Source organism: Carassius gibelio, chromosome B9, assembly GCF_023724105.1.
Source record: "Carassius gibelio isolate Cgi1373 ecotype wild population from Czech Republic chromosome B9, carGib1.2-hapl.c, whole genome shotgun sequence".
Classification (NCBI taxonomy): domain Eukaryota; kingdom Metazoa; phylum Chordata; class Actinopteri; order Cypriniformes; family Cyprinidae; genus Carassius; species Carassius gibelio.
In genome coordinates this window covers 12,510,488-12,526,098 of record NC_068404.1, presented here as the reverse complement: position 1 = coordinate 12,526,098, position 15,611 = coordinate 12,510,488, and the positions used below count along the sequence as shown (strand labels likewise).

General features: G+C 37.7%; 3 protein-coding genes across 4 annotated transcripts in view; all 3 read right to left on the bottom strand.

The window, feature by feature from the left end:
- Positions 1-4,745, bottom strand: part of sytl5 (synaptotagmin-like 5) — a 30,337-nt gene extending 25,592 nt beyond the window's left edge. For both annotated transcript variants that reach the window (XM_052566377.1, XM_052566378.1), the window contains exon 1: positions 4,585-4,745. The gene's annotated coding sequence lies outside the window, so the exon portion shown is untranslated. The remainder of the gene's footprint in view (positions 1-4,584) is intronic.
- A 1,031-nt stretch (positions 4,746-5,776) lies between these two features.
- Positions 5,777-9,958, bottom strand: LOC127965549 (ankyrin repeat and SOCS box protein 11). Its single transcript, XM_052566376.1, has 7 exons — positions 9,053-9,958; positions 7,845-7,924; positions 7,550-7,657; positions 7,310-7,460; positions 7,090-7,224; positions 6,147-6,332; positions 5,777-6,065 (listed from the first exon to the last, which is right to left on the bottom strand). The coding sequence occupies exons 1-7, from the start codon at positions 9,147-9,149 to the stop codon at positions 5,941-5,943; spliced, it is 882 nt and encodes a 293-aa protein (XP_052422336.1). The 5' UTR covers positions 9,150-9,958; the 3' UTR covers positions 5,777-5,940.
- A 126-nt stretch (positions 9,959-10,084) lies between these two features.
- piga (phosphatidylinositol glycan anchor biosynthesis, class A) lies at positions 10,085-15,485 on the bottom strand. The gene is made up of 6 exons (XM_052566375.1): positions 14,604-15,485; positions 14,086-14,518; positions 13,611-13,743; positions 13,390-13,522; positions 12,531-12,737; positions 10,085-11,104 (listed from the first exon to the last, which is right to left on the bottom strand). Exons 1-6 carry the CDS (start codon positions 14,931-14,933, stop codon positions 10,844-10,846), a joined length of 1,497 nt encoding a protein of 498 aa, XP_052422335.1. The 5' UTR covers positions 14,934-15,485; the 3' UTR covers positions 10,085-10,843.
- Positions 15,486-15,611: the final 126 nt, after the last annotated feature.

Below are 15,611 nucleotides of genomic sequence, written 5' to 3'. Positions count from 1 at the left end.
CAAGAATAAATTCGTTAGTTTTGAACTTGTGACACTGTGCGCGCTGATCAGAGGCAGTGATTTCAGATATAGGCAGCCGCGAATATTTCATTTTCACACAAACAGTTCAAAAACATCTTAATTTAGCTCTTGGTGTGCTCTAATTGGTGAATTGTGTGATATCGCTGCAATACTTTATTTTTAATAGCTATAAAACAAGAATAAACTCGTTTTTTCTGAGCTCATCATTCCACACGCTCCTGTTCAGAGCAGTGATTCATCTCTCGTGTTTCTCACGTATCACTGACCACACATCCATTATTAATGAGCCCTGACCTGATAATAATCATATATGTTGGTTTAGCTTGTCAGTGTGAATTAAATCCAAGTATTTATTTGTATTTTAACCGATTTAAAAGTGAAACCAAAAGACAGTCTCCTCCCTTTTTTTAGCCGGTAACTGCACCTGTAGGGGCGCTATTTCTCTCAGACAATGGAAGTCTAAGCACACGCACTCAAACAGAGGGACAGAGTGATATGAGATGTCTGACAGTTTTTTAATTTTCTGTTATCCATACAGTGTTGTAAAGTCATGAAACTATGCATATTTACTCAGAATAACTTTTTTTCTGTATGAAAAAAGGTTTTGAAGTGTTTGGAATTTAAAAATGCAGGAAAATTAATAATTCCATCTTTATTGTCATTTAAAAAAATCACCACGACAAAACCATCCAAGCTATCCAAAACCCATTCACAATTTAAGTTCCTCAATGTTTTTTCAACATGTACACCAAGTTTGGTGTGTATAGTGTTACTCTCCTCTGAGCAGTATGCATTAATTCACAGCTAAATGTAAAAAACAATCCACATTCAAATCAAAATAGCCGACTTCCTGTTGGTCGTAGCTGATGACTGTGAATTAGAAAGTTGTCCGTCTTGATAAGAACAATTTTTGTACTGAGTTTGGTGTCTGTAGCTAAAACTAACCCCCCCACTTTTGACAAAAGGTGGCGCTATAGAGTGCCTCTTCCACGCCCTCTTATGAACTTTTGCCAGTGTCTAGCTGTCACTAATACTGATATGTGTTCTTAGTTTGATGAAATTCTAAGCATGTTATATGCCTCAAAATCACCTGAGAAGTATTCCAGTTTGACATGTTGCCACGGCAACAATATTTTTAGATATCAATATCCCCCCAGCAGATTTATATCGACTGTGTTTTAACATTATTCTGATGAAGTTTGAAGCAAATCGGGTAAAAATAAGATGCTCAATTCAAAGCATTTTGAAAATGACACACTTCCTGCTGCCAGTTGGTGGCGCTATAACTTTGACTCCTAATAGTCACATATATGCGATCGACATCATACAATGAATAATCTGATGAAGTTTGATTACAATTAGGAAATGTATGTGGATGGTATTAGACACTTCCTGTTTCTCAATTCTCGCCATAAATTCAACGCCTCACTACGAGCAAACCGTTTGAGATTTCAAAAATCCCCTGGCAATTTTTCATCCCCAATGTCTTGAGATCATGTTGACCGAGTTTGGTGTCAATCGGCAAAAAACCCTATGACAAGTATTTCAAATTCCAGAGCATGCGCTTTTTACATAACTCTAAATAGCTGACTTCCTGTTGGGCGGAGCCTATGACATGCAATACGCAAGTTGTTCGGCACGATGAGATCTATATGTGTACTGAGTTTCATATTAATACGTGTAAGTATGTGTGAGCTATACATCAATATTAATGGCTGTATTCCAGGGGGCGCCGTAGAGCCCCTGTGCCACGCCCGGGTCCCAACCTCTGCAGGCTCCTAAAGGCCACAGATTCCAAAGTGTGCGCAAATTTTCAAGAGTTTTTGAGTATGTTAAGGACCCCAAAAGCCCCCACAACTTTGATGACAAATATGAATAATAAACCCCAAATAGCCAACTTCCTGTTGGGCGGAGCCTATGATATGCAATTCGAAAGTTATTTGTATTGATGAGTTCTATATGTGTACCGAGTTTTGTGCGTCTACGTGCAAGTATGTATGATATATGGCCCTCAGCATTCCAGGGGGCGCTGTAGAGCCCCTGTGCCACGCCCGTGTATCAGTCTCTGCCCGGCCCTAATGGCCGCAGGTTCCAATTTGTGTGCCAATTTTCAAGACTTTTTAAGCATGTTAAGGGCCCCAAAAGCCCCCGAAACCTTGAAGAAAAATAATAATAATAAATAATAATAATAACAAATAATCCTAAGGAAAACAATAGGGCTCTCGCCCTCCAGGCTTGAGCCCTAATAATAATAAAAAACAAAGCAGATACAAGAGGGTCCTCGCACCTCGGTGCTCGGGCCCTAATGATGTCCCTAGAGTCCCTCCAGACACATTCAGACCAATTCTGAAGTATAACATGCACTAATGGACTAACGACGTGCAATGTAATGTATTGTCTTCCTCCTCTCCAGCTGTGCCCCTTTGAATCTTTAATGCATGCATCTTATTTAAACACACATACACACTAATCAATATTAAATGTCAATTATGGGGAGTATGTTTGTGATTGTTAAAATGGACATAAGTAGAATGATCTGTGCAGTTAATCATATGGTAGAGCACTTTATATATACTACTACTGTCTGGACATGACAGATTTTGGTCCGTCTGTGATGTCAGTTAAACTTTCCAACCCACATTCTCTTTCAGGACCAGTGCACATTAAAATTACAAAAAGGCCTTAAAATTTTCATGAGCTTGCTTTCAGTCTTGAATTGAAATGAAATTGATTTAGTTCTCACAGTCCAGCTGCCACTAATGTTTCCTGTCTGTATAGTTAACAGTCAGTGTTTCTATTTTCCTATTTAGGGAAGCTATAATATATTTTCTGTGCGTATCATTATCAGTCACTCGGTTACAAATATTAGGGACACTAAGTGATTTTATGGGAGTAAAATTCCATGTTCAAAGGGTCAATTTTGTATTTGTTTTTTTATTTTACTTTGTGGTTTAAATACTTATATTATCAATATCTGCATTATTTTAATGATATTAAAACTCCATTTATTAATGTATTATAAAAATGTAAAATTAAAAAGTCTCCAGTTACAGAAAAAAAATTAGAATAAAATATAAAAAAAAAATAGCAACAATGTTAAAAACTTTTTGGTTTGCCAGGATATAAATTTCAATATACTCTTTAACATTTTTTTTACAAAATATATATAAAATGAAAAAAATTAATATAATAATACAGCTCTATACTCATATTGTATGTTCACAATTGTCGCATTAGTGTCTACTTCTTGTGTTAGAATGAACATCTGATACTTTCGTTAAACATAAATAACTGTCTGGAGCTATGAAAGAGTATGAACAAGTGAGCAATACAGTGTTCCCCTGTCCAGTCAAACTGATGTGCTGTTCCTCCAGCTGCCTCTGATCTTGATTATGTCTCACTCAGGTATTAATAGCTAATGCTTCAGAAAACAGAAGTGATTTACTATGCTGTTGCCAAACACAAAAGATGACACATCACATCTTTTCCCCATCACTGTGTGTTTCACCACTCAAATCCGTGTGTATAACTTCCACCAGCACTCTTCGACCCGTGTGAGCGGTCACATGCAGAGTTTAATCTGTAGTCTACACTAGTAGGACATCTGTTCTGGTTCTCAGTGTGATAATCACTGTAACAGCTTTAAAAAATTGTGTTTCTAAATGTTAAAGAGGTGGAGTAAACCAAATTAGACAGATAATAGTTTACAGGCAACAACTTAGTAGTGGGCCAGTTTGCCATTCATGATGTCACATAATAGCTCTGGATACTAAATCATACTAAAAGATAATCACATTTAAACAGGTTAAAGAACATCTCGTGGATGACAAAAATCATCACTGTACAAAGGTGATTTAGCTCCTGTCTCTTATGTTAGTTATCCTCATACCTATATAATTAATTGCAAAACAGGCTTGATTTCTTAATGTTTCCTTACTAAATTAGGTAGCCTAATTCAATTAAATTAAATTTGTGAATTATGTGCTACAAAAACAAAATATATCAGTATCCTCATATTCACTCAATAGCATTCAAGTGAATACAACAGAATCAAAATGAGACAAAATTAATATTATTAATATTAATATTAATAGAGATATTAATATTCACGGAGTAAAAAGTGGGACAACTTGCCACACATATCACATAATATGTACAATAAACACCTCGGATCGAACCGTGGCGACACTTTTAAACTTTGGCAAAAATTGCCTATACAAAGATATGAAAACGACTTGAGGCTCACGTTTCCTCGATAAACAGAAAAACGCTCTGCTGCATTGCACCTGTTCAAACACCTGGTGAGACGACATTATAGGTAATGCCACAAACAGCGTTAAAACATACTTACTTGTCAGGGAATATCATCTGACATTGACTTTGGTGCGGTTTAGACTGTTTTAAGATTATGTAACCGATAGAAGAATATAAAGAAGAAACAGACAGTTGAAGAGGAGACAGAATGGGAGCACTGAAGTTCCTGCGTCCATATCAGCGTAAATCCACGTTTATTCCCTCAAGCCGCATACATGAAGCACACCGACATATAAACTGGTGTCCTACCTGCCGCAGCGCTCGCTCGTCAGTATCCCGTGAACTGCAGTCCTGTTACATGGTCAAGAGCAGCTCTGTAGCGCGTGTTCACTGCAGCCCGAGCTCCGCGCGCGAGGCAACCCCCCCACGCGCTCACCGTGTGGAGATGATCATGGCGTGGGCGGAGTGTGCGCTCCCACGGATTCCCCGTGACCGAGTACACACACACACACACTTCTATGCGTCTGCATCGCAAGTGTGCCATAATCTCTCTCTGCGACTGGAGAGGGAATATCCTCAGCATATTTCAGAATCAGCATATGTTGAGTCAGTCAGATAGACAGATAGATGGATAGACAGACAGACAGACAGATAGATATTTTAATGTAGCTTAATGTTCATTATTATTATTTTATTATTTATTTAATGTATGCTATTGCTAGCCTATAGTTTTACTAACCTCTGTTTTCGGAGTCACAATTTGTTGTTTTGTATTGACCCTATTACAAAACTAGCATACAAAGCACTTATAAACTGAAAATAGCAAGAATCTTAAAGCCATTTATGGGGTGTGATTTATCATAATTTATCCAATAAAATTACTAAAATAATTATAAAGTATGTTACAAAGGTGCCATCTGCTGTTTAGTTCAGGTAATGCTTGTTTACGGAGTAAAAAAAAATACATTTAGTAGTCAATTTAGTCTTCACTGTCTGAATTAGTAGGCATAATGAATGTTCATGTGGGCACGTATACGTGTGTGTGTGTGTGTATGTGTGTGTGTGTTTCGCCCTGATATTCCCTTCGTTATGGGGATCACATGTCCCCACAATTACAGTAATACCAGTAAATGTTGACCTTGTGGGGAGAGAATTGAGGAAAGGGAGGAAAATGGCTTATAAACAAATGGGTTTTTTGTTGTTGTTTTTTTGGGGGGAAATCTGAAATAACAAAACTTTCTATTTTAGATTTATATATATAACATATACACTCATACGTACATAATAAAAAAAAATCTAAAACAAAACACTTTATTTTAGACTAATATATATATATATATATACACACTTTTTTATCTAAATTTTTTTCATGATGAGTAGGTTTAGAGGTAGGGACAGGGTAAGGGGATAGAAAATAAAGTTTGTACAATATAAAAATATATGATGTTTGTGTGTTGTTTGTTTATTTGTATGGATATAGTCATACATTAATTACAACAAATTAAGACTTTGAATGTATACAAATATTTATTACAAAACAAAAAAGGATACATTTGTACAAAATAAAAAATAAGATTATTTACAGGTAAAAATGTGTAAAACAAAATAAAAAAATAAACGATTACTGTGAGAACCATGTTTTGACAGGGAATGGTTATGTGTATTTTAATGATAGAGAAGATAATTGTGCAGGAGATGTGGTAAGCAAAGCATCTTGGTTTTGTTTAGTCCTTTTTGTCCCAGGGAACGTCGAATACACCATCTGGACAGCTGAGACAGGGAGCACGGACCTGGAGAACCAAGCCAAAATCAGTATTGCTGCACACAGGTCCACACTGAGTTTTCATGTGATATCCTATATTTTCATGTACCTGTTGTCTGCAAGAGATGTTTGATGCTCTGATCTGATGTCAACTCCAGAGCTTTCTTTCCTTCAGAGTTCCTTGAGGTCCGATCAGCCCCATGCTCTAACAGTAGCTCCACCTCTTTTGCCCCGCCCACCCTGGTTGCAGCATGTAAAGGTGTGTCAAGACCCCGCCCACAATGTACATCAGCACCTGGAGGGAGGCAAGAAGCAGTGTTAAAATTTCCACCCAAATTTTTTATTACCGTATTGAAACAAGCTTATTCTCATTGGCAGTTTTTGTATTATTAACTAAAACCTTGAGATCTTTGATAATCTCTCCTATTTTGCTGCTAATGCTGCTTTTTGATAATCTATTTAATAATGTAACTTTTTATATGCATACTTATACTTTTATGTACATCTAGCACTGTATATACTGTACATGTCTGTGTAGTGTCTTATCAGAATTGCATTGTACTTAGTACCCTGTACATATGACAAGAAAAAAAAGCATGTTTAGTGCTAAACTTACTAAAACTAAAACTGAACTAAAATTTTAAATTAATGAAAGCTACATGTACAAATATATATAAAAATATTAATATAAATTACTAAAACTAAAATGAAACTGTACACTGAAAAAATTCTGCAAAATAAAAGCTAATAAAAATATGAATAAATGCTGGAACAGTATATTAAAAATTACGATGATGATGATGTGTGTGTGGGTTTATTTAATCTATTTACACCTAAACAGAGAAAACATGATCTCTACAGGATATTTTTTAAATTATACTACAGAATGTAATGAACCCTTGAGAACACGCAAAATTAAACACTTTTACTGTAAAATGCATTTAAAAAAATTATATTTCTGTAATGATCGTAATGGCCCTAAAAATTATTTATTACCCTATTAAGAGGTGTGTGTGTGTGTGTGTGTGTGAGAGAGAGAGAGAGATTCTGACCTGAGATCAGCAGGCTCTGTACACATTCTGTTGCCTTGGATTGACATGCACAGTACAGCGCTGTTCCTATGCTGGGAACCTCCGTGTCCACATTCACACCATGAGACAGCAGCAGTTCAACACATGCTGTGTGACCTGAAGCAGATACATAAAGACGTCTGGTTTACTGATATCCCAATGTTTCAGTGCACTGTTAATCCACACAAATCATCATACGTACCTCTCTTTGCTGCTTCATGGAGAGGTGAGCTCTGCAGATGAGCTGGATGGTGGACAGAACTGTAGATCAGAATGAGGCTGACGAGGGCAGGATTTCCACTAAAGCATGCTCTGAAGAGAGGAGTGGCTCCATCAAGGGAGACAGCATTGGCCTGAAGGCATATATAGCCATTTATGCATGTTTATGCAGAAACAATGAGCAAAATAAAGGCTGTAAATAAAGGGGAAGGTATATACATACATCAGCACCATGTTCCAGGAGAAGTTTAGCGCAGGTGAAATGGCCTCCAACACATGCTTCATGCAGTGGTGTGATTCCATCTAATGTAGCCATTCCCACACTATATCCCTGTACACATGCAAACATAAACAATTCATTTCCATTCACAAAAGGGAGTATTCAGTTCATACAAAGTCTGTTTTTAAGGACTGATTTTTGTTATAGTGTAATGACACATATTTAAGTGTCCAGATATTTTTGTGAACTACTGTATTCAGTGTAAAACTTTTTATGGCAGTGTTTCTTCCATCAGTACCTGTGAAAGCAGTCTTCGTAATGGCAGCAATCTTCCTTGTAAAGCAGCATCATGAAGAGGTGTTCTGTCATCCCAGGAATCTAATAAAGCAGAGACATGGACATTTGTAAATGAGGTTTGTGCCATATATACTTTTGTTGTTTTTAATTAAATTAATAATAATGTATATACAGCACTGATCTATAATAGAGACATATATAGATCAGTGATATACAGAAAAAAAAAAATCTCTACTCTACTCCATTATATAGTCAAACGCCATTGACTTCCTCTGTATTTTTTTCTTCCACGCTATAGAAGTCAAAGATCACCATCAACTGTTTGGTTATCAACATTCTTCAAAATATCTTCTTTTGTGCTGAACATTAGAAAATTGAACACATTTGGAACAATTTGTTTCAAAGTTAATGATGACAAATTGTTCATTTTGGGGTGAACTGTCCCTTTAAGAACACATAAAAAAGGATATTATTATTATAGCATTTTTAATTGTTATTCCTTATGCATCTATTATGATTATTTTTGATGATCTTTTAAAATCATTTAATATAAGGCACTTTGAATTACCATTGTGTATAAAATGTGCTGCATAAACAAACTTTGTTTATTAGTGATTCTTATCTTTTAATGATTAAAGGTAAGGTTAAGGATTTTTCCATGAGTATTAGTATTTTATTTATTTATTTTCAGTTTTTGCTATTGTTATATAGTATAGTTAATTGGTGAGCTAGGGGGACTGGAATAGGAAAATGTCCCAGGGCAAAATTTTTTAATTTTAAGCCAATGGTTCGTGAATGTTTTGAGCATGTGTACAGCCCACTGAGTCACAACTCTGACCTCAATAAGAGGTCATATGAACAAACATCCGGAGACTGTTTCATCCCCAAAGTATAACCAATGAACCTACATACAATCCAATATTTTAGAATAAATGTATCCCTTAAAAGCATTTAAAGCTAAGCCAGAGCAAAGGCTTATCTAGACCATTATTTCCTTTTTCTGTTTTCAGTGAGTATAATAACTGAATTGTATGGACTTGCCAATATTATCATATAACATCTTTCTCAAGGTCCAGGCGTGACAGTTCAGGGGATATCACAACAACAACAAAAATGTAACGAAGAGAAAAGAGACCTTGGTCCTTACATCTGACTGCTAAAAACATTCAGGAAGAGGGAGAACAACAGAGGTAGAGGATGAAAACTTACCTGCCATTAGTGTATTACACACATGTCCTCCATACAACTGAAACCTGTGATCCCATGGCTTACTCCAGACATTCACTTCAGCATGAACCACAGCCATCTATAAACCTCACAAGAAGACACCTCAGAGACCTCGCAGGAAGAGAACAATTCAGATAGTAGCACAGAGAAACTCTTCAGAGTTTATATGGCCTTCAGAGAAACAAAAACCCCCCTTGGCAAGAATGCACCTCCCACTGTTATCAGTATGTCCTTGTACCCCCATCTCCTTAAACTTGAGAGGTGAGCATCCCCCGCATAAACACATCCCCTCAAAATGAGTCAAAAACATACAAAACCCCTTTAACCAGAAACAAAGTCAAGACAATTTATATTAATGCATTTAACAGACGCTTTTATCCAAAGTGACTTAAAGTGCATTCAGGCTAATGGTTTTTACCTAACATGTGTTCCCTGGGAATCGAACCCACAACCTTTTGCACTGTTAACACAATGCTCTACCAAGGAGCCACTATAAATTCATCTTATTTTTAATTGCAAACTTTGATCTACAACCTCAAAAACAGATATGATTTTGCATAGACCGCAAGGCAAAATAGCTAAAACTTAAAAAAGACAATGAGCCACGAACCTAAGCCAATTTAACTGCAAATGTAATGGTGATATCTGCCACTCCAGCAAAACATTTGCGTGCAGTGTTATGCAGGAACAGGACCGTCCAAGCTGGATAGGGAGGCTATTGAATGTGCATGTGTGTGAAAGCAGTCAGAACGGGTGATAAGTGTGTGTTAACGATTCCTGGTATAGCCTTGAATGGGTGAGGGTGTGTATTATCTGTCCTGTTCGGGTGTTAGCATAAGATTCCTGTTATCTACAACAGAAACAACTACTTTACCATAATGTACCAAACTTATACTCAACAGTTGCACTTTTCAAGTAGAATTTTACATAGATTTTAGATTTTGCATGACCAGAATCCCAATAGCACCCACAAATGCATTCATATCAACATAAAAAACATAAAAGAATGTATACTTACGGTATTGTAAGAAAGTTTATTGCAGATTGTGTCAACAAAAATAATTCAAGTAGTATTTCAGGTAGGATGAGCTTTTGTGCATTATAATCATTTTCACAAAACTCACAGTGAAGGTCAATATAAAACAAGTGCAAAGAAAGCAGGTTTGAAATGTATAGCACCCAAAATCAAATGTGAACTGCAAAATCTGCCCATAAAAAAAGCTATTTCAGTAAGAACAAGTATAAAGACAAACAAGCACTTTCACATCCAAAAAAATGAACAGATATGATTCATCTTACATTTCACACCTCCACTAGAGCACATGAAACTCTGTTTGGCATTAAAACTTTTAGTTCAGCTCATTTATATCAGTTTAAGTCACATCTATACCATACAGATGTGCTGTTAGAAGTATGTGCAGTTAAATGTAAAGGTGATACAGGAAAAGCTGTCTCTACACGTTAAAACATATTGGTGCAACAATTTCATCCGGTTTATACTATTTTCTGATGGGGGTTCAGTTAAAGGCAGCTTTTCAGTGTGCAAAAGCAGGTGCTGGACTATAGGAGTGCCTGAAGATAACTTTTAAAAGCTTTCTCTTCACCTGAGGTCGCTGTTTTATACATGAATGTAAACAGTAGTCAGCTCAGTTTTGATGTACCACAGTACAATATGACGTACCGGTACAACGGGTTTAGTTTAGTTCATTACTTGCATCCTTACCCTTCTAAATAAAGTCCATCATGAGACTAATGTGAGGACATGTTAGATTATTAATCCTGACACAGCTGAGTGTAGTGTTTTACTTTCTTCTTACTAAGCTGCTGTCCCGTTCGGCTGTGGGGACCTGATGAGTCTATAGCAACATCAATCAGATGATCTGGGCGGAGCCACTGCAGGAGAAGCAGGAAGAGGAAGCTAATAACAGCAAAAAAGGAGAAAATCGAGCCCGCCACAGCACCACACTGAGACCACAGTCTGTGCAGTCGCTCAGAAAATGGCAAAACGGGCTCCCTGCACACCCGATTATACACCTGAAACACACAGAGAGAGTGGGCTCATAACACAATTATTCTAATAACATTTGATAATAAAATACCTTTCAAAAGCTTGGGGTCAGTAAGATTAATTTATTTTAAAAGAAATATATACTTTTATCAGTAAGGGTGCATCACAAAGATCAAAAAGTAATTTTTAATGTTGCAAAAGATTCCTTTTTCAAATAAATGTTGTTGTTTTTTTTCTATTCATTTCTATTCATTAAAGGGGGGGTGAAATGCTATTTCATGCATACTGAGTTTTTTACACTGTTAAAGAGTTGGATTCCCATGCTAAACATGGACAAAGTTTCAAAAATTAAGTTGTACGTTTGAAGGAGTATTTTTGTTCCAAAAAAACCTCTTCCGGTTTGTCACAAGTTTCGGAAAGTTTTTTTCGAGTATGGCTCTGTGTGACGTTAAATGGAGCAGAATTTCCTTATATGGGTCCTAAGTGCGCGCTCTTCTGCCAGAAGAGTGCGCGCTCCTGTATAGCAGAGCACTGAGAGCACAACAGACATTCACTGATCAGAGCGAGAGTGTCGCGAAATGTCACAAAAGGAGTGTGTTTTTGGTTGCCAGGGCAAGACAACCCTGCACAGATTACCAAAAGAGAAACAGCATTAAGGGACCAGCGGATGGAGTTTATTTTTACAGAGCATCAACGGAGTTGTGCAAGTGTTTTTGTTTGTTCCCTGCATTTCGGATTGCACATCGTTTATTTCTTAAGGATAATGCTGTCCCAACGGAAAAGGGTCACGATCGTGTGTTGAAACCACATGCGGTGAGTAAAACTGCTTCAAATATCTCTGTGTTGTTAACTTAGCTATCAGCGAGTAAGCACATCAAGTAAACAACATGCAATGTTGTCATCAAACTGCACTTTCCACATGTACAGCTTAAAAAAAAAAAAAAAAAAAAAAAAAAAAAGACGACATAAAGTGGAACTTAGTCATTTTCCAAAACCGCTAAGCAAATATATACAGTTTCAGTACATACCACACAGAGACGCATTTGCTGATGCTGCTCTTGTTAAATTTCAGCCTCTGGATCTGTGTCACAGCTTCCACATGCTCTCAACTCAAAAGCCTACTCGCGCTCGTGATTCTTTAGCTCCGCCCACACGTCACGCCTCCAGCCGGTCGTGTTTTTCCGGGAAAAATCGGTACAGACTATCTTTCTCTTATAAATATAATAAAAATAAAGACTTTTTGGAGTTATGAAGGATGCAGTACTACTCTATAGGTACTCAAGATTAACAGGATATTGAGTGAAAACGAGCATTTCACCCCCCCTTTAAAAGAATCATGAAAAAAAACTGAATCAGGTTCCAGTTTCAGCCTTGATGAGCATTAAAAGACTTTACCAATCGTTTTTTAAAGTTACCCAACAAATGTACATCCAACAAATAATTCAAACTCGCCTTTTCTGTGCGCTCGGCAACGTTTCTCCAAGTGTACAGTGTTCGGACCTTGCGGTGGATGGTGGCAGGAGACGCCACATTTCCTGTGCGTATTCTCGCAATAACAGTTTCCAAGCCATCACAAAGGGAACGGACTGATGGTTCACACAGAGTCACCAACTCATCAGGGAGGACTTCAGGTATTCCTCCAACACGGGTGCTCACCACCTGTACACACACAGACACACAGAGCAGTGATCATGTAGATTTGATCACTGATGAACATTCAAAAATCTGGCTATTTAGATATTTTCAATTAAAGAAACTTACAGCATGGAAACCATCAGGGCTGCGATTGTAATGCACATTTTGTCAGTAAAATCGGTTCTGTGATTAGCAGTAAATCTCCATCACCTGTTTTCAGGTGGAGCAGCATTTACTACACACAGCCGTAGTTCTCTGACAAGCTATATAAAATGTAGTTGTGTGTTTATTAGTCACGTTTAATCAATGAAAGCAGATAAATCTTCTGTTTATTCAGCTGCATCCTGGTTTTCTTCTTCGGGGCATATTTGGATTTTCAGCACGAGAGCTCCCTCTGGATTTTGGATGTAGATTTACCATTGATCACAGAACCGAGCTTCACTGAAAGATACGCATGACAATCACAGCTTCTGCCTAATAGCGATTTACTGCCTTTGCTATTCCATTTTCAATTAATTGTGCAGCCCTAGAAACCAGTTAATCATACATTTAAAACATGTATGCATCTAACATATATTGTGCATAATGTCACACAATATTATTTTGCAAAACTTGCAATCAACATGATATGTCAATAGCAACCTATTTTACATATTAATAGAAAACCCCCACATACCTGCAGCCCACAGCTGGCTCCTTCCACTATAGCCATACAGAAGGCCTCGGTGAGAGAAGTGTTGAGAAAGATATGACCCTGAACAAGAACATCCCTCACATCTTTATGATCCAGAGCTCCCAGCAGACGGACCCTTTATATACATAACAATAAGGGAGAGTAAAGAATTTACAAAAAAACTCTATCTAGAGATAATTTCTCATGCCCACTGACTTTCATACCGGTCATGAAGTTGATATTTTTCTCGAACCTCTTCAAGTATGATTCTTTTGGGTCCCTCTCCACCAATCAGAAAGCAGAGATCTGGATGCTTTCCACATAGTTCAGGAATGATTCCACTTAGTAAATCAATCCCTGCGAAACAACCGGCGAACAAATCACAGGGTCAATGAGATGAAAGATAAGAAAACCTTAAGTAGCTTGATATTAGCTATGTTTATTTGTTTTGTTACTTTTTTTTAAAATAACCCCCCCCCCACCCCCCCCACCCCCAAAAAAATTTTTTTTAATTTGATTTACTCTTACATGTATTCAAGGCGTATTTGCGTATTTATATATATTTATTTTTGCTACTTCACAATAAATTTTTTGAATCATTAAATTAACTTTTCTTAGCATTACCCCCAAACAGAACTAGCATATAATCAATACATTATTCTGTAGTGCAAATAAAAACCAAAACCATCCTCAAGCTACCTTTCCTGTAAACCAGTCGACTGATGACCACAATTGTAACCTTGCTGTTGTCCCGGCGACAGGGGTCAGGGGTGAAGTCAGTGGGGTCGACAGCATTAGGGATGACAGAGACGATCTCGGGGTCAAGAGCGGCTCGCAGTACAGTGTTCTCTTTACTAGTGAACGACACACACACAATATGATTGGTGTCACACAGAGAGACAGTCAGCAGCTTATTGGTCAGTACAGAGCTCAGGTCCGCAAATCCAAAGAGAGAGTGATCTGTGAATACGGTGTTGAGTCCCATAGTCTTGGCATGGAACAAAGCATCATGGGCCATCGCAGAGAAGGAGCTGTGGGCGTGCACGATTGTGATGCGTTCACGCACGAACACAGACCGGAGTAACGGCAAACTGTGAAAGCAGGTGGTCGCTGTGGACTGATTATACATGACCTTTAAAGAAAAAGACATGGGGATGTTAGTGGCAAGTGTGATATGTATGAGACTTTAAACTAATGTAGTATACTGTAAAACACACCTGCAGTGGGAGATAATACACCTTCAGTCCACTGGTCAAGTAGCGAATCCCACGACGGTCTCCGTATGCATGAGTTGCGATCACGACCTTATGGCCCTTCTCTATGAGGCACTGTGAGAGCTGGTAGATGTGACTCTCCACACCACCCATGTTTGGGTAGAAGAAGTCTGACACCATACATATCCTGTGCTTCATGCCCAGCTCATGATCAGTGTGCCGCAGTGTGCTGCTGGAGGAGTGTGTGTCCACAGATGAAGGGGTTTTAGGGGCATGAGTGTGACCTCTCTTCCTGTGGACCATGGTGATGTGAAGTCCTCCGTGCTCTCTCATTCAAAAGTAGAGATGCACCTCAGCACAAGCCAGACACACTATATAGACTGCAGTGTATTATGGCTGAAAACTTTACTATACAACACTGTAACTGCACTCACCATTACTGATTATGGTGATGTGACAAAAGAGATTTGATTCAATAGACGGAGACTTAATAGACAAGCGGATGAATTAAAGAATCTTGAGTTTTACGAATTTAATACACTCTTCGTACATTAGCTCTACGTGTCATTTACAGGAATAACACTAAAATACAAAAATAACTCTCAGTCAGTCGCTAGCTGTTAACATATGAGACTGAATCCTCAACGAATGAACAAACACTGTGGAAAATGTGCGCTTGATCTAGACACATATTTAGCACATCTTAAATCCATTGTTAATTCGTGTCATGTTCTGCCATCATAGAAATTAAAAATAGCATTTTTTTCTGGAATAAAACACAAGCAAAAGAGCAGTTCATCACGTCCACTTCCGTGGTTTAGGGAGTTTTTTCTTCATGGGGTAAAATAATTCAATGCGACGGTAAGTGCTTCCCTCTACAGGACACTGGCTGCGTCCGAAATCGAATACTTCTCTACTATATAGTATGGAAAAAGCAGTATGCGACAAATTAGTATGTTTGAATCTTTTGCGTTCATAAAAGAGTAGGCGAGAATTGCAATAACTCTCGCG